At 38.8% G+C, this 19,194-nt stretch overlaps 1 protein-coding gene and 1 pseudogene across 2 annotated transcripts in view; both read left to right on the top strand.

Moving 5' to 3' along the window:
- Nucleotides 1-19,194, top strand: part of HSPBAP1 (HSPB1 associated protein 1) — a 59,426-nt gene that overhangs the window by 21,769 nt on the left and 18,463 nt on the right. For both annotated transcript variants that reach the window (XM_040484701.1, XM_040484699.1), the window contains exons 3-4: nucleotides 3,632-3,813; nucleotides 19,033-19,169. In XM_040484701.1, the coding sequence (XP_040340635.1) occupies nucleotides 3,632-3,813; nucleotides 19,033-19,169 (319 nt within the window). The remainder of the gene's footprint in view (nucleotides 1-3,631; nucleotides 3,814-19,032; nucleotides 19,170-19,194) is intronic.
- On the top strand, nucleotides 2,988-3,077 carry LOC121036551 (uncharacterized; annotated as a pseudogene).

The raw sequence follows: 19,194 nt of genomic DNA, 5'->3' as shown, positions 1-19,194 counted from the left end.
ATTGGAGCTTACTGAAATGATTATAAAATTACTCCTGTTTCCAAGCACCATGCAGCTTTCTTGCCACATGGGTTTTTGTTTGTTAAGAAACTCTGTGTGTTTCTGGCGCGCCTGGGTGGCGCAGTCGGTTAAGCGTCCGACTTCAGCCAGGTCACGATCTCGCGGTCCGGGAGTTCGAGCCCCGCGTCGGGCTCTGGGCTGATGGCTCAGAGCCTGGAGCCTGTTTCCGATTCTGTGTCTCCCTCTCTCTCTGCCCCTCGCCCGTTCATGCTCTGTCTCTCTCTGTCCCAAAAATAAATAAACGTTGAAAAAAAAAAATTTTTTTTAAATAATAATAATAAAAAAAAAGAAACTCTGTTCCTATGTTGTTGGGGTAAATTCTTTTTTTTTTTAAGTTGGACAATTTTTTAACTATTTATTTTAAATTTTTTAATTTTTTAATTTACATCCAAGTTAGTTAGCATATAGTGCAACAATGATTTCAGGAGTAGAATCCAGCGATTCATCACCTACATATAACACCCAGTGCTCATCCCAACAAGTGTCCTCCTTAATGCCCCTTGCTCACTTAGCCCATCTCCCCACCCACACCCCCTCCAGCAACCCTCAGTCTGTTCTCTGTATTTAAGAGTCTCTTATGTTTAGTCCCCCTCCCTGTTTTTATATTATTTTTGCTTCCCTTCTCTTATGTTCATCTGTTTTATATCTTAAATTCCACATGAGTGAAGTCCTATGATATTTGTCCTTTTCTGACTAATTTTGCTTAGCATAATACTCTCTAGTTCATCCACATAATTGCAAATGGCAAGATTTCATTCTTTTTGATTGCCAAGTAATACTCTATTGTGTATGTATACCACATCTTCTTTATCCATTCATCTGTCAATGGGTATTTGGGCTCTTTGCATACTTTGGCTATTGTCAATAGCGCTGTTATAAACCTTGGGGGTGCATGTGCCCCTTTGAAATAGCACACCTGTATCCCTTGGATAAATACCTAGTAGTGCACTTGCTGGGTCATAGAGCGGTTGTATTTTTAACTTTCTGAGGAACCTCCAGACTGTTTTCCAGAGTTGCACCAGTTTGTATTCCCACCAGCAGTGCGAAAGAAATCCTCTTTCTCCGCATCCTCGCCAACATCTGTTGTTGCCTGAGTTGTTAATGTTAGCCATTCTGACAGGTGTAAGGTGGTATCTCATTGTGGTTTTGATTTGTATTTCTCTGATGATGGGTGATGTTGAGCATTTTTTCATGTGTCGGTTGGCCATCTGGATGTCTTCTTTGGAAAAGTGTCTATTCATGTCTTTTGCCCATTCGCTGGATTTTTTGTGTTTTGTGTGTTGAGTTTGAAAAGTTTTTTATAGATTTTGGATACTAACCCTTTATCTGGTATGTCATTTGCAAATATCTTCTCCAATTTTTTTTTTTTTTTACTGTTTATTTTTTGAGAGAGTGAGAGAACTGGGGAGGGGCAGAGAGAGAGGGAGACAGAGGATTCGAAGCAGGCTCTGTGCTGTTAGTGCAAAGCCTGGTGTGGAGATTGAACCCACGAACTGTGAGATCATGACCTGAGCCAAAGTCAGACGCTTAACCAACTGAGCCACCCGGGTGCCCCTGGGGTAAATTCTTAATGATGATGTTCATAATATTGTGGAGATACATACATATATATATGTATATACACACACACACACACACACACACACACACACACACCCATATACACACACACATACACTGATGGGTTATTGTTCTAAGTCCTTCTTAAAACTTGTCAAATTTTAAAAGTTCTTAAATATGCAGATTTTAATCTTTTAGATAAATGTACTTTTGTAAAGTTTTCCTACTTCTCCAAGTCAGGTGACAAGTTGATGAAGTAGACCTAGGATGCCTCCTTGACACCCCCTCCCCTCTATTCTTTGCCATTCTAAGGTTATAGGAAAAAGAGAGGTGGAGGAGAGAAAGATGGTCAAAATAATCCTAAGTAGTTCAGGGAGAAATAGAGGGAAAAGTTAAAGGTGTTGAAAGAAGAGTTTGAATGCCCTTCTCCTCTTACTACTAATTTGACTAACTTTTGAAGGGCCCCAAGTAAATATAAGAATCAGAATTAGTGCCTGTTACTGAGAATCTACTTTGTTTCAGACATTGTGGTAACTGATTTATACATAGTAGATCTATATCTCTTGAAAGGATTTCATGCTGATCATAATCAGGTTTCTTGAATATTAACTTCCCAACACGCATTTGAAATATTCTGCTTGTTGGGGCACATGGGTGGCTCAGTCGGTTAAACATCCGACTCTTGATTTTGGCTAAGGTCATGATCTCACAGTTCGTGGGTTCAAGCCCCGTGTGGGGCTCTGTGCCGACAGCATGGAGCCTGCTTAAGATTCTGTCTCTCCCTCTCTCTGCCCCTCACCTGTTCATGCTCACTTGCGTGCTCGCTCTCAAAATAAATAACAAATAACACTTTAAAAAAATATTCTGCTTGTTACAAAAAAAATTCATTTTTCACTATTTAGAAGAATAGTTCTTGTATAAATGAGTCCAACATCCATAAATGGACAGACAATTGTCTTCTCTCTAAGGTTTCCTCACCAACTCTCTTCTCTGGGTCTTTGCTTTTTCCTATGTGACTATGACACAAAATTGGCATTTAATTATGTCATGCCCCAAATTTCCTATTATTCTGGTTAAAGCTTTATATTTGTCTGAATATATTATCAACTCAAGAGTATTACCTATCTCTTTTATGCAAGCCTGAGCACAGTGCTAATTACAAATTAGGAACTTAATAAATGATTCTGAAATAAATGAATTAATGAATAAATGAACAGACATTAAGTCTGCCATTGGCCACTTAATAATTCTGAGGAGCTATGTATAAAGTCAGAAAATTTTCAAAAGACTGTTTTTTGTTATTGCCTTTTTTCCTTTTTAATCTGAGGAAGTAGTTCTCAAACTTTTTGGCTTCAGGACCCTTTGCCAACTCCCTTTGTTGAGTTCTCCAGTGCAGAGAAGATTGGCATGACTCCTGCACAAGGATGATGCAACTTCACGAAGCATTCCATATCTTTTGTAATATTTGGAAAAACAATAAATGCCATACCTTTAAAATAAATTATTGAGTTCCCCAACGAGCTTTTGCCAATGTGGATTATATCTAGTGATGCTTACCATATTATAAATTAAAACTGAGACGTTTTAAAAATACAAAAACATAAACACGTATTCCACTAGCTATCTCTGTAGTGACATCGACTAAGCTTCTAGAAAACTCCACCATACACTTGTGAGAGAATGAGAATGAAAAATGTCAGGGTATTATTGTGAAAATAGTTTAGACCTCACAGACCCCTGAAAAGGTCTTGGAAAATTAATAATCTAAAGTATACCACTGGATTACTAAATCAGGCTATACTAAGTGTAGTCTTTAAAAATCTTAACGTTAAATCTTGTTTTTCACTTTTGTGTTAAACCATGATATTGTGAGTACTGTAAATGGTTCTAATTATATCACAAGCACAAAATTAATTTTTAATTGTTTCAAACTGTCTTCATTTTAAAAAAGCAACAATATTTGGAAACAGTGTTCAGTATACATTTAAGGTTGGGCTCTCTTACATTGCAGTTCCTCAGTTTGAAACTACATGTGGTTATGTAGAAGCTACACTTGAAGAGTTTCTGACCTGGAACTGTGACCAGTCTCCTCTTTCCGGACCTTTTAGAGATTATGATCATTCCAAATTCTGGGCTTATGCTGACTATAAATATTTTGTCAGCCTATTTGATGACAAGACAGATATTTTCGAGGTAAGTCAATACATTCCTTTCAATCATTGTAATAATTTACTCTTGTGAAAAGATCACAAATTAGAATCTCTCTGGTACTTTTTTCCTTCACTGTCTTTTTCTCTCAAAAGTAATCACTGTGAGTCTTAAGCATTTTATCCACTCAGGCTAAAAGATTTGCTCAGGAAAAGTATAATATTTGGCTCCCACGGATGAGCAGCCTTGTCACTGTTTTCCTACTCGCCGGACTTCTCACACACCCTCTCATTTGCCTTTAAACAGTGCCTGAGTTGGTTTGGAGTATATAGAAGCATAGATTGTGTATAGAACTTCATTTCCTCCTGACCTACATAGACGTTTTTATTCTGTTAGCGAGGCAGATGGAAGTACAGCACTGATTATTACATGAAGAAGCGTTGCTGAAATCCTGGAAGCATTCCAGGCTGCTGCTGCCACCATCCTGGCCTGCTCTGGGGGGGGGGGGGGGGGGGGGGGGGGGGGTGGGCTTAGTCAGGTTTATGGCCTGAGGCAGAGTGCTCCTGCTATTTGAGTGCAGAAGTCCTGCAGAAGCATGGCAGTGCTTGCGGAAGTTAAGAATGTGGAAATTCTTTGTCAGGTGTTGACATAACTGACAGCAGAGTTTGCAGACTACCATATCCTCTTTTAAATGATTTCTACCTCCAACTGCTAGCTTATTTTGTGGGGTAATTTTGCAAATTCTCTGTTCTGGTTTCTGTGTTTTTCTTAGGCATGAGGCAGGATTGGGAGTAGTTCCAGGAAGCTGCTTGGATGACTCTGCCTTGCCCACAATCAGGTCAGGGCTCCAGAGTCCTTTATCCTGCCACTAGTCCTTTATCCAGAGAGGTATTTTGCCATCACTGCAGGCTGTCAAAACCCCCCTCCGCCCCCACCCAACTCCCTGGACTCCTCTCTTCCTGACCATCACCATCAGGACTTGCCTCTCAAATAGGCTGATAGTCCTTAGACTCTTCTTCTTTTTTTTTTCTTTTCTTTTTTTTAGTTTATATTTAAATTCAATTGTAGTTAATATACGGTGTAATATTTGTTTCAGGTGTACAATATAGTGATTCAGCACTTCCATACATCATCCAGTGCTCATCATGACAAGTGCACTCCTTATCCCCATCACGTGTTAGTTTTCCATTCAGCTTATATGTTTCTTTTTCACTTTGAGTCAAGGTGTAGATGCTGGGGTTTACATAGTTAAAGCTAAAGTTTTTTTTAAAGTGCTTACTTAAATTTTGCTTTTTATAAAAAAAGGAAAACTATCACTTGTCTCATAATTGTTAGTTGAGGATATATTTTTATTCTCATTAGTATGAAAGAAATGCATCAGCTTTGAAAATATTCAGTAGATACTTTCTGAATCCTAAGTCTATCCCAAATCTACTATTTATTCATTTTTAAATGATAATTTTGAGGTAATTTTTTTCCTTATAGAATTATCTGTGATCACTTTATGGATCTTTAACCCTGGAACATTTAGATATCGTAGTTAACTTTTAGAGTCTTTTATTATATTTCTTGTACTCTCACCCACCCTGTAGATTAGACTACTACTTTTTGCTCCGTATTTCAGGTAAAACACTGTGTAATGGCAGTATTTATCAAGTACTTCTTGTACCTGGTGTTTTTCTAAGTGCTTTACATTTGTAACCATCACAGTAACCCTATGATATAATAATTATCCCTGTTTTAAGAAAAAAAGAGGCACAAAAATTCAACCTTTTCTGAAATTCTACAGCTAAAAAAAGAGTAACCCAAGCAGTTTGTCCTCCAAGCTTTAACTGTTGCAGTGTATGCATACACAGGGTCTGAATACATTTAGTTCTTAAGGACCCTGTAGACAGGGGTAAGGACTTCTGTTCTGCTGAGTCTGGACTCACTCTGCCTTGCGTGAATCTCTCATCTGACCCCATCAATTGTTCTACCTCAGCCCAGGCATGACAGCACTGGGCAGACATGTGTCTTGTCCATTAAGTGTGGATATAAAAGGCCTTTTGGTTGTATGCTGGAATTCTAATTGAGCCCTTATAGTATAAAACCTGATGTTTTTAGTTCAGTCAGTTTTTGTCAGCTCCCATTATGGGCATTAATTCTCTGGATCAAAATAGGCAAATCTGCTATGAACAACCAAGTTCATAATGATTATATCATTTTTTATCTCAGAAATTTCTGAACACCAGGTCTTCTTACATCCCAGGTACCTAAGTTGTTTTTCTTTTACCACTCTAATTCATTCAGTCACCGAGTCTTACAACTTACTATTTCAAGTTTTCTTCCATCTGTCATAAAATGGTGGGTAGTTAAACATTAAAATGGGTAAATTTAGGGGTGCCTGGGTGGCTCAGTCGGTTAAGTGTCCGACTTTGGCTCAGGTCATGATCACACAGCTTGTGAGTTCAAGCCCCTTGTCGGGCTCTGTGCTGACAGCTCAGAGCCTGGAGCCTACTTCAGATTCTGTGTCTCCCTCTCTCTCTCTGCTGCAACCCCCCCCCCCGCCCCCGCTTGTGCTCTGTCTCTCTCTTTCTCTCCTGAAAAGAAATAAACATTAAAAAAAATTTTTTATGGGTAAATTTTAAAAATCTTTATTAATTCACTTAAAATAATTATATGAGAATATAATAACATTTTTATAAAAATAACTATATTCAAGAGACACCTGGGTGGCTTAGTCAGTTAAGCGTCCAAACTCTTGATCTCTGCTCAGATCATGTCCTCATGGTTCATAGGATTGAGCCCTATGTTGGGCTCTGCACTGACAGCATGGAGCCTGCTTGGGATTCTCTCTCTCCCTCTCTTTCTGCCCCTTCCCCCTCCTGCTCGCTCGCTCTCTCTCTCTCTCTCTCTCTCTCTCTCAAAATAAACTTAAAAAAAAAAGAAAATAACTATATTCAGTAATTTTTTAAATGTTATAAGAAGAGTGGTATTGGGGCGCCTGGGTAGTTTATAAAGTCAGTGGAGCATCCAATTCTTGATTTTGGCTCAGGTAATCATCTCATGGTTCTTGGAATTGAGTACCCCTGTGCTGAGCTCGGTGCTGACAGTATGAAGCCTGCTTGGGATTCTCTTTCTCCATCTCTCTCTTTGCCAGTCCCCTGCAAGTGTGCACATGCACTCTCTCTCTCTCAAAATAAATAAACTTAAAAAAAAGCTCTCAAGCTCATTTGTTTCATGATAACAGTTTCTAAAAATGATTTCATTCTGTTCAGATATTTTCTAATTTCCCTTTTGATGTATTGTTTGACTTATGGATTATTTAAAAGTGTAATGTTTAGTTTCCAAATATTTGAGGATTATCTTTCTGTTGTTGATTTCTAATTTAAATCCATTTTGGTCAGAGAACATATTTGGTGTGAGTTTAGTCCTTTGAAATTTACTTTTTACTGCCCATAATATAGTCATTCTTGACTAATGTTCCAGGTGCACTTGAAAATAATGTGTATTCTGCTATTAATGTGTTTTATAAATATCAATTGTATCACATTGATTGTTTAAGTCTCCTGTGTGCTTACTGATTTTCTATACACTTGTTCTGCCCATTATATGGAGAGAGGTATGGAAATTCTCAACTATGGTTGTGTATATGTTTGTTTTTCAGTTTAGGTTGGTCAGTTTTTACATCATGTATTCTGAAACTGTTATTAGGTTCATATGCATTTAGAATTACTATGTCCTCTTTAATGGATTGATCTTTTATTATTATGAAATGATCCTCTTTCTCCTGGGTTTTTCCTTGATCCAAAGTCTACTTTGCTTGGTTTGCTTTTGGATAGTGTTAGCATGAAAAAGGAATACTTACTATATGATTCCATTTTTATAAAATTGTAGAACTTGCAAATAAATTTATAGTGATCGAAAAAAATCAAGAACAAGGGAGTAGAGATAGATGGGTTACTAAAGGTCACAGGGAAACTTGTCAAAATATTTGTCATCTTGATTGTAGCAGTGGTTTCTCAATATGTACATATATGTAAAAACTCCTCAAATTGTACACTTGAAATATATGCTGTTTATTATGCAGCAATTATACCTCAATAAAGTTGTCTTAAAAACAAAAGAATATAGTGCTGGTAGTACATTTTGGTTCCACTGTCTTGACACCAGCAGTTTTATTCACCATTTTTTTTGTGTGTGTGCTGTTAATGCAAATGTCAACACAGTGAAATAAGCAAATAACATCTTAAAAGTATTATGAGCATAATTTCAACCTCACAAATCCTTTGAAATAGTCTCAGTGACTTCCAAGGGGTGTGTGGACCACCTTAAGAACTTCTGATTTACAGTATTACTTCTGGTATTATTCTGACTTCTGACTTCTCGTCTCATCGATTCTAAAGCAGTTTCTCCTGAAAATACATTCCAAGTCATGCTCCAGATTAAATATAGAAATATATTAATCATGTTCACAAACATTTTATGACTTAAAATTGTATAAGGATAGCATTTAAGACCCTCTAGTGTGACTGATATGACCTGTCTCCTATGCATATGTCCCTGTTGTCTCCTCATTGAGTGCTGGACCACTGTGTTCTGTGTGATTTTCTGACCTCTGCTTATTCTCTTCTCAGTTTCTGCCTATTAAACTTCTACTTTTTAGGGCCTGGCTCAGATTCAGTCTTGGCTATGAAGCCTCTCAACCACTGTACCCACAGCTATCCATCCCTTGCCTTCATTCCTATATATTTTATTTGGATTGTTATTTATATGACATAGAATGTTTGTGTCTTGTTCCTCTAACAATATCAGCTCTTTGGGAGCAGGGACTATGTATGTTCTATAACTTTTTATTCCCCCAAACTGGTAATATAGTGCTGCATATGTAATAGGTATTTGAATGATTACAGAAGACTATTTTTTTTTTCCTACTCTAACCATTTCTTGTTTTGATTGTTCTTTGGTTTTAGCATCTTTCAGGGGATGTTTTAATTTATACCCCTAGTTTCACCTTTGTCAAATTTTCTGTGGCTTCTAATCAATTTAGCATTTGTCAATCTTGATGAGAAATTCTTAGCTCTCTTCAGCCTTCTAGTTTTATAAATTTTTACTCATAGATTCTGAAGTTTCTATCTATTAACCCTTTTTTCCCCACAAATTAAAATTATCCACTGATAAATATATAATATATACACTGATAAATGCACTGGTAAATATACTGATATGATTGGAAAATATCCTATAGCTTTAAAGTGGCCAACAATTACGATTTTGACACTTAAGTGACTTTCATGTATGGCAAATGAAATTAGCCCCGCTATTTTTTAGTTATATATCATGTCATTAAGTAATCTAAGTAAAACTTTATTTGGAATATTTTTTTCTCTACTTCTTAAGAAAGACAGGGAATTTGTGACATTACCGCATAAAATTTCTTTCTCTCTCACTTATTAGGTAAGAATGACAGGTGTTACCTTTTGTAATTATCAGTAAGTATCATCATAATTGAAGCTATTAAGAATCAACATATGGGGTGCCTGGGTGGCTCAGTTGAGTTGCCCACTCTTTTTTTTTTTTTTGTTCTTTAACATTTTATTTATTTTTGAGAGACAGAACGTGAGTGAGGGAGAGGCAGAGAGAGAGGGAGACACAGAATCCAGAGCAGGCTCAAGGCTCTGAGCTGTCAACACAGAGCCCGACATGGGGCTCAAACCCACAAACCGTGAGATTGTGGCCTGAACTGAAGTTGGATGCTTAACCAACTGAACCACCCAGCCACCCGAAGTGGCCCACTCTTGATTTCAGCTCAGGTTGAGATCCCAGGGTCATGGGATCAAGCCCTGAATCGGGCTCTGTGCTAAGTGTGGAGCCTACTTAAGATTCTCTCTCTCTCCCTCTGCCGTCTCCCCTGTTTGTGCTCTCTTTCTCTCTCTTTCTCTCACTTTCTCTAAAAAACAAACAAAAAACATATAGCAAAGGATTTTGCCCCGAGAAGTTTTCCCAGATAGACTCCATTTTATGTTGTGTTTCAGATTGGCTGCTGCTGAGAGTCAGGAGCCATGTGAAGTCACCAGGTCACAGAATCCCAAAGTGCAATACATGGAAAATTAGTTCCAACCTGTCTTGGACTTTGTAACATAGAGTAGGTTGAAATATAGCCAAGTGGTTTAGTAATGATTAAAGGGGTTTGATGGCCAGTGATGCTTTCTGATGAGGCAAATTGGAATGTAAGAATTTATCCAAGCCTATCTGTGGGTAGAGTTAACTATCTCTTTTCTGTTTATGTTACCTAAGGTAATTTTCCTAAGGAAAAAAGACCCTTAAGTGCTTGCTAATTTATAATGTCCTTTTAAGGGGCTGTTTAAATTTTAAATTGAAGTATTTATCCTTTGTAAGTTTTATATAGTTTTAATATTTAGTATTGTTTTAGTTTTATTTTTGTTGTTTTGACCAATATTGGACTTCTTTCTTCTTTTCTTGTGTAATCAGCTTTTCTATATTTTTGATCTAAGCACAGAGAATTAATAGAATGAGACAACTTTTTATGTCACAGATGGACTCAAGTCAACCATCGCCATGGTATAAGTATAAGAACAAATACTTGGAGGTGTTCTCAGAGCCTAGAGCTTACACCAGCTAGTTGATACTGAATCTGGGCTCTGAGAACACCCCACTCAAAATATACCATCTTTTAGAACAAAACAACTTAGGAATGAATTATCTTTCAGTGATCAGTTTACATAGTAGACTAAAAAAAGCCACTATTCTATACTTTAAGCATCTAATTAGTGTTCTTCAGTTCTTTGGTTAAAACTAAAATTATGGAAGATTTGGTTACTTGTAAAATGGTGTTTGACTCTGTAATAATTATATAACTTGTTAATTGAAACAGGTTTAGGAATTACTCAGGTTCAGCATAAAAATAGATCTAGTTACTGGGGCGCCTGGGTGGCTCAGTCGGTTAAGCGTCCAACTTCAGCTCAAGTCATGATATCTCAGTTTGTGGGTTCGAGCCCTGTATTGGATTTTCTGCTATCAGCATGGAGCCTACTTTAGATCCTCTGTCTGCCTCTCTGTCTGCCCCGACTTGCAGTCTCTCTCAAAATAAATAAACATTAAAAAAAATTAGATCTACTTACCTAGATCAGTAACTCCAGCAATTTTTGAGCATTTGTTGGACTCACTTATACTAGGCATTGGAGATGCCAACTTGAATAAAGTAAAGGACTTGGCTCCCTTGGCACTTAATTTTTTTTTTTTTTTTATCAAAGTGTGTTTATTTTGAGAGGGAGAGAGAGAGAGAGAGAGAGAGAGAGTGAGCATGAGCAGGGGAGGGGCAGAGAGAGAGAATCCCAGGCAGGCTCTGTGCTGTCAGTGGAGAGCCCGATGTGGGGCTTGAACTCATTAACTGCGAGATCATGACCTGAGCCAAAATCAAGAGTCAGATGTTTAACCAACTGAAGCACCCAGGCCCCCAAATTTCAACTATCCTTGACCTCTTAATTTATTGTACCATCGTGTGGTAGTGATAGAAACTGCCTGTGGCTTTTTTTTTTTTTTTAATAATTTATTGATGTTGTTGTTTCAGGTTGATGTCTCCAACTAGATTGTAAAGTTCTCAACACAATAACAGAGATGTTTATGTCTCACATTTTTTTTGAGTCTCCCTCCTTGATTAGCATATCCCATGTTACCAGTCAGTATTTGTTGATTTGAGTAGATGTGGTGTGGCCCTGATTTTCAACTCTCTCAGTATTTGCATTCCTTTTATGATCCTGAAATACAGTGTGTAGATGATACCATTAACTACACATGTAATTAAAAAAAATTGTTAAAGTACCTAACCTATGACATAATGGACAATTTTAAAGGAAGTAATTTATAATAAGGCAACATATATTTGGTATCTTAATGCTCAGTGACTATGCTAAATGATATAATGAAGTAGTCAAATCAGGTATGTAATTAAGTAGACCATTTCTAAAACCAGTATGCCATCATTTTGAATGGATACCACATTCCATTTACTCCAGAAACCAAGGCCAACCCCGATGCACACTGTGATCCACGATGTCATGTCCCTTTTCTGACATTGCAGACCATGAGGGAGCTTGCTACGTTCTATGTGAGGCTGTACCAAATGACTATAGTTAGTTGCTGTGTGTTAGAATTGCTTAGATTTGGGCATTGGCCTGGGATGATCAAGGAATACTAGGACCATACCCACCAGATCTATATTTGCCCAAGGAAAAAAATTCCAGAGCAAAACAGAATAGTAAGTGTTCAGCCAGTAAAACCCAAAAGTGCCAAAGCTGAGGATAGATAAATGCGGAAACTAGATATAAACTCTGCTATGTTCTGTGGACTCTTGTCAGTTGCTGGAGCTACTGAGATAAATAAGTGGTAAAAAGATAGAAAATAACTGTAAAAAAGTGAGTGGTTATATATTCGTCCTACAGCCCTGGTCCCCTTTTTTCAGGGAGCTCATATTCTGGTGGAGGAGATAGACAAGTCTAACCAGTAATAGCCAGTTGTCCTAAGTGTTATGAAGTAAACAAAATGGGCCCAAATGGGAGAGGGACTTACTTTACATAGGGTAAGTTGGGAAGCTTTCTCCAAGGAGGTGATATGTAAGGTGATTCCTAAAACATGAGAAGCTATGGGGTGCCTGGGTGGCTCAGTCGGTTAAGCGTCCGACTTCAGCTCAGCTCATGATCTCATAGTTTGTGAGTTTAAGCCCCACTTCAAGCTCTATGCTGACAGCTCAGAGCCTGGAGCCTGCTTTGGACTCTGTCTCCCTCTCTCTCTGCCCCTCCACTGCTCATGCTCTGTCTCTCTCTGTCTCTCAAAAAATAAATAAACGTTAAAATAAATAAAAGATGAGAGGCTAGCCATGTGAAGGGAGGGTCAGGAGCTTTCTAAGCAGAGTGAATAGCATATGCAAAACCCTTGAAGAAGGGGAAAATTTACCTTTTTAGGAAAAAAGAAAGAAGGCGATTGTGACTAAAGCCTGGCCAATGAGATGCAGGGGTTTAGAAGGTGTAGGAGAGGTGAGAGGGGCCTGGTCATACAGGCCTACAAATGAGGGCATTTGGAGCTAATTCTAAGTGCAAAGCAAACAAGTGCTGGGGTCTTAACATTTTAAAAAGATAGCTCTTGCTGCAGTAAGGAGAATGGGTCAGAGGCAAAGAGTCAACATTCTTTGAGAGGGAGACCGAAAGAGAGAATGACTAAGTTGTATAAGGGTGGTAGAAGGGTTTAAAGAAGTGACATTTACATTGGGTCCTCCAAGAGAAGTGTGAATTGGGACGTGGGAGAGCTGTGAGACCAGCTGGAGCAAAGGCAGGGAGATGTGTGGTGCATACTGGGAAAGCCGTAGAGATGGTGTAGCAGGGGTCTCATGCCAGATGTCGCATCCCCTCCACTGTTCTGAAATGCCATTTGCAGGTGATTCTTTTAAATGATTAAAATGCCCCAGCTACTAAAATACAGGGGAATTTAGACAGAAACATGTGACTCAATGTGTAATTATTCAAAGCCTGACTAGACTAGAAGTCATAATGAATTAATCAGATGCTTGTACCCACCTACAAAGGAAAGGTTCGATTTTGAAGAATTAAGACAAAATTCCATAGAATATTTCCAAGATTTGATATTTAACATTTTGAAATGAAGCTAAATTTAAGTATATTTGTACATACACACATAGAGTCACCACGATGAGACAACACAAGCACAGACTGATATTGGCGTATATATTGCTGAGCCCAAAGCCATGAGTTTCAGTGCTATTTATTGGTGGCTTAGTTTTTCAAAATGGTGAACAACTCCTAATAAAACTGCAGAAACACAAACTATAATTCTCCCTCGACTTATTTAGTAATTGTGTTTCTCTGGAAAACTCAGTGTATATTAAAACCGTGCCAAAGATCCTTTGGTGACATGTGAAATGGAGTTGGAGTCCTAGTCTCAGAAAACTAAAATCAGGTTTTTTAGCAGCATGAAAATTGTACAAGACACAGAACCTTTCCTTGTTGTGTTGAGCTGTATCCCTGACCTCTATCCACTGAATACCAGTAGCACCCCTCCCACTTGTTTTGACAAGAATGTCTGTATGTTTTTTAATAATACTGTCAAAAGAGCAGTGATATTCCTTAGTTTCCACATACAAAAATGGGTATAACCAACTTCAGTCTCATAAGAATTAAATGAGATGATACACGCAAAATGTTAGTATTGGGGTCTGACCTGTAAGGATTTAATAACCAGGTAGTGATAACTTGTTAACAAGTGAAAATATGGGTCTAGTCATAAATAGAAGAGAAATTAGGACTGGAGGTAAGATTTGGGAGTCATGCAGACAGGTTGCTTTAAACATTGTGAAATACCAGGCAGAAATTAAACAAGATTCAGTTTAAGAGGGATAAATGTAGGACCACGGCTTTTTCCTAAGATCTATTAATAAATCAAGGCTGAAGAGATATGGCTAGGCAACGGTTCAGAAGAAAAAGGCAGGCAAGCCCAAGATTAGCCATGATGTAATTCAGTTGCTTGAGCAAACAACAAAGAACCCCCCAAAACAAACAAAGCACTGACACTACATGGATGGTGCAGTGTTCAGGATGGAATGCTGCAGTCCCATATGCAGGGTTTCATGTAGGCTGTGTCTAGGGTTAGAGAGTCAGGCTTCAAAGCACTAGTGACAAAGATAGTTGAGAGGATAGCAGCTGGAGGGAAAAGTTAATGCTCCTGAGTTTAGGTACAAGAAGAGAGGGCATGACAGTTTTTCAGATAACTTAAAGATAGCAATTTTTGGCAGAAAAGAAAATAAACCTGTCTGTGTAAAGCGAATCTACGACCTTCTGTAAGTACAAGAAAGCAGATATTTTGTGGTGAGCAGCTGTTAAAAAAATTCAACCCAGTAAATTTCAAGAACTGACTGGCTTTATTAAATAAATCAGGCAGCATCCCATCTAGCAAGTAGAGGAGAGCTACAAAATGGAAGGTTTTTATAGGAAGGAAGATGGAGCAAGAAGTTATTAGCAAAGGTAAAAGTATAGGTTCAGGTAAAATCACCTTCCCTTCTGGGAATGGCATGGGGTTTTATCACGCAGATTACCTTGACTTCCTTTTGTGTGGAGTGGTTGGAGATGCTCCACGTGACAGATGACCTCCCTGGTGCTGACCAGAAAATTCCTGACCGATTACTTAAAACTGCATTCTGGGGGAGGTTGAAACTGCAACTAGGTTAAATAGTAAGCCCTGGTTTGGTGATACGGCCTGGAATAAGTGATTCCATCTTGGGCCGGTGGTTTTCTTTTTAACGGTCAATTAGATATTTGCCCTTTTCAGGGATGGTGTAGAATAGAATCTTATGGATATAGATGATTTCTAAAGACTTTTCCAACTGTTAAAGTGGATGTGGGACTAGACTCCAGGGTGGATCACCCCACCAATCACCTTTACTGATTTCACTGGAATAGTAGCCTAACCAGGTCGCTTGTTTCTAGCAAGACTCAAGGTAGATTCCTCTTGGGCCCACTTTGATTTCAGACATTTGACTACCTGTAAGTAACTGAGCACAACTAGCAAGAAAACCTCAACTCTCTAAGAACCTGTGGGGGAACGAGGGGACACAAAATTCTGTCTATTTTGTGACAGATTTACCTTTTTTTCACCCTTTGGTTTTTCCACCCAATTTGTAGCTGAATTTTTGGTAGTTTAGGTCACCCTGATCTAATCATTTCAAAATAATTTTTCCTTTTTTTTTTTTTTTTTTTTTGTCATTGCTGTCAGGGACCCCCCTTGCCAGTTTCTCATATAACCCCTATCCCCCAGAGGGAAATCTTCCTTCTGTGATTCTTTGTGAAGCAATACTCTAGAACAGAATTTCTCAAATGGGATTGGTCCATTGTCTCCCTCAAAGTATATGTGAAATTGTGTATAGTATGCATTTCTCTGAGGAGAAGCATGTTGACATTCATTATATATATTATATAACTGTATAGTATATAACATATATATATATAGGATTAAGAATCACTTGGGGCGCCTGGGTGGCTCAGTCATTTGGGTGTCCAACTTTGACTCATGTCATGATCTCATGGTTCCTGGGATCGAGCCTCGTGTCGGGCTCTGTGCTGACAGATTCTGTGTCTCCTTTTCTTTCTGCCCCTGCCCTGCTCATGTTGTGTCTCTCTCTGTCTCTCAAAGGTGAATAAGTGTTTAAAAAAAATTTTTTTTTTAATTTTTTTTTTCAACGTTTATTTATTTTTGGGACAGAGAGAGACAGAGCATGAACGGGGGAGGGGCAGAGAGAGAGGGAGACACAGAATCTGAAACAGGCTCCAGGCTCTGAGCCATCAGCCCAGAGCCTGACGCGGGGCTCGAACTCACGGACCGCGAGATCGTGACCTGGCTGAAGTCGGACGCTTAACCGACTGCGCCACCCAGGCGCCCCCCAAAAATTTTTTTTTAAATTAAGAATCACTTAAGCCTCTTCTTAGGTAAGGCAAAGCTCTGTTTTTTGTTTCTATATTGCACGTCTTTCAGTTGCCTTTAGTTAAATTCTGAACTGAGTGTGGTGACTTGTTCAACAAGGACCAGGTTAATTGGAAACCTCTCCTAAGCTCCCTGCTTGGACCAAGAGCCTTCCTTTAGCGATTGTAGATCACCCTCTGCTCACTTCTGTCAGAGCACTTGCCACATTATATTGAAAGAGTTCATTTATGGGACTGTTTCCTATTATTAGATTTGAAGGGTAGCCCTGTGTTGTGTTGGTTGTTGTATTCTGCATCATACCAGGGATGTGGTAGGTGTTTGAAAATGTTCTGGACTGGAAACATTTACCAATAATAAACCAACAGTTTCTTCTTTCCATCCCAAGCAACAAATGTTTTGAGCACTTACCCTGAGCCAAGTATTATTATGTTAGGCAACAGGAATTCAGAGGTAAGCTCCCTGCATGGAGCTTATGGGTCATACGTAAAGGGACTTGATTTTTGTAACTGTCTGGAGCAGCTGCATGTGAGCCATGTGCATAGGCATTTACAATAGCGCTTACCCTCCAAACCACGCCCCTTCTGTAACAGACATTAGTTATATGCACATAGTCCACTCTTTTCATTACTCAAAACAAAAATGAAAACACTTTTTTCTAGTCTTGCTCAAAACTACCATTAAATGTCTCTCCAAAATCCTCTTTCTCTTTGACTGCAGCTGTTAATGGTTTGCTTTGAAAAATTGAAAATGTAGATTGAAGATACTGATAAAAAGAAGAGTCAGCATTTAGGATCATGTTCTGCACACAGAAGTGTATTTTGTTTTGTTTTGTTTTTTCAAAACCCAATAGGAAAGATTCACGATTTTAAAAAACAAATAAAGGGCGCCTGGGTGGTTTCATCGGTTGACCATCTGACTTCGGCTCAGGTCAAGATCTCACAGTTTGTGAATTTGAGGCCCACATCTGCACTGTCAGTGCAGAGCCTTCTTGGGATTCTCTCTCTCTCTTTCTCTCTCTCTCTCTGCCCCTCCGCCATCCTCTCTCAAATAAACTTAAAAAGGGAGAAACCTTTGTATCTGGTTCACTAGTATGTTCTTTCTCTTTTCTAGCTTATACATTCTATAATTTCATGGATTTGCATTTATGTCAAACTGCATTTGTAGTTTTCCAACTTTTATTTATTTTTTTTTGTTTTTTAAGTTTATTTATTTATTTTGAAAGAGACAGCATGAGTGGGGGGAGGGCATAGAGAGAGGTTGAGAGAGAATCCCAAGTTGGCTCTGTACTGCCAGCACAGAGACTGACACGGGGCTCGAACTCACAAAACCGTGAGCTCATGACCTGAGCCGAAACCAAGAGTTCTACATTTAACCGACTGAACCACCCAGGCACCCCCAACTTTCATTTAAAAGCAGGAATATCTCTTCTTCAACTTAAATAAGAGCCAAGCAGTTTGTTGAAAGCAAGAGGTTGGGGTGCCTGGGTGGCTCAGTCAGTTAAGCCTCCAACTCTTGGTTTTGGCTCAGGTCATGATCTCATAGTTTGTGAGTTCAAGCCCCGTATCGGGCTCTGCACCAACAGCACAGAGCCTGCTTGGGATGTTTTCCTTTCTCTCTGCCCCTCCCTCACTCACTCTCTATCTCTCTATCAAAAATAATAAATAAATTTTCAATAATAAAAGGAAAGAAAGAGACTTTGCTGCTACCCTCTGGCCCCTTAAGGAGATGCCAGGGGAGCCTGGTTTGAGAACTGCTGGACTAGATAGTATTTATGGGTCAGTAGTTGACTAGGGCATGATTTGTCCACAAAACCAGGCATAAGAAGAGCCAAGTCCAGAGCACTGTGCTGTCTCTGTTTTATTTTATTTTATTTATTTATTTATTTTTTAATTTTTTTTTCAACGTTTATTTATTTTTGGGACAGAGAGAGACAGAGCATGAACAGGGGAGGGGCAGAGAGAGAGAGGGAGACACAGAATCGGAAACAGGCTCCAGGCTCCGAGCCATCAGCCCAGAGCCCGACGCGGGGCTCGAACTCACAGACCGCGAGATCGTGACCTGGCTGAAGTCGGACGCTTAACCGACTGCGCCACCCAGGCGCCCCATCTGTTTTAAAGTTTATTATACTTGAGTTCATGACTTTGGGGAGCATAGCAGAAGTCATGTATGGATATGTATTTCAAAAGATAGGCTGTCTCTACCTGGAGATTCCGATTTAGTAGGTGTGAAAATAAGTCTCCAGCACCTATAGTTTTAAATAACTCCATCAGAACATGTTGTCATTAGAGTGCAAAAGGTTAATGCACTAGTTATGCCCAGAAATATCTACACTGCTTAGAGAGAATATGGCTTTCTGGCTACCTCAGTTGAGAGACTTTTTGAAATGCTTTTACTTCCATTGTACTATTGTTCCTGCTGCCCAAGTGAGACACTGTTCCCCTAGATATATGCATAATTATGTCTATTGTTTATTTTCTGTCTCCAGCCTCTAAAATGTAAGCTTCATTTGTGTGGGCATGTTTGTTTTATTCAGTGATTCATCACAAGCTTCTAGAACAGTCAGTAAATATTTGTTGAATAACTATTATTAGTGAGATAATTCATGTATGTTATTGGTTTAAAATATTTCTTGGACTGCTCTGGAAACCTAACTTCCATCTGTAGCATTTTCTGTATAAGAGTGTTCCAAGTGCCAGAAAACAGATATGCAAGTGAAAATGTGTAACACTACCATATAGAAGATTTGGTTCTTGATGGACTATAACTTTATTTTCAAAACAGGGCGTGATATGGTCTGACTTTGGGTTTCCTGGAAGAAATGGACGGCAAAGTACATTGTGGATTGGCTCTATGGGGGCCCATACTCCCTGTCATCTGGACTCCTATGGTTGCAATTTAGTATTCCAGGTACAAGGAAGGTAATGCACAGGTGCACGTGGGGGA

The sequence above is a fragment of the Herpailurus yagouaroundi genome, unplaced genomic scaffold (genome assembly GCF_014898765.1).
Source record: "Herpailurus yagouaroundi ecotype Mexico unplaced genomic scaffold, PumYag 162, whole genome shotgun sequence".
Lineage (NCBI taxonomy): Eukaryota > Metazoa > Chordata > Mammalia > Carnivora > Felidae > Herpailurus > Herpailurus yagouaroundi.
The sequence above is the reverse complement of the archived record's forward strand: the minus strand, read 5'-3'. Positions and strand labels throughout refer to the sequence as shown.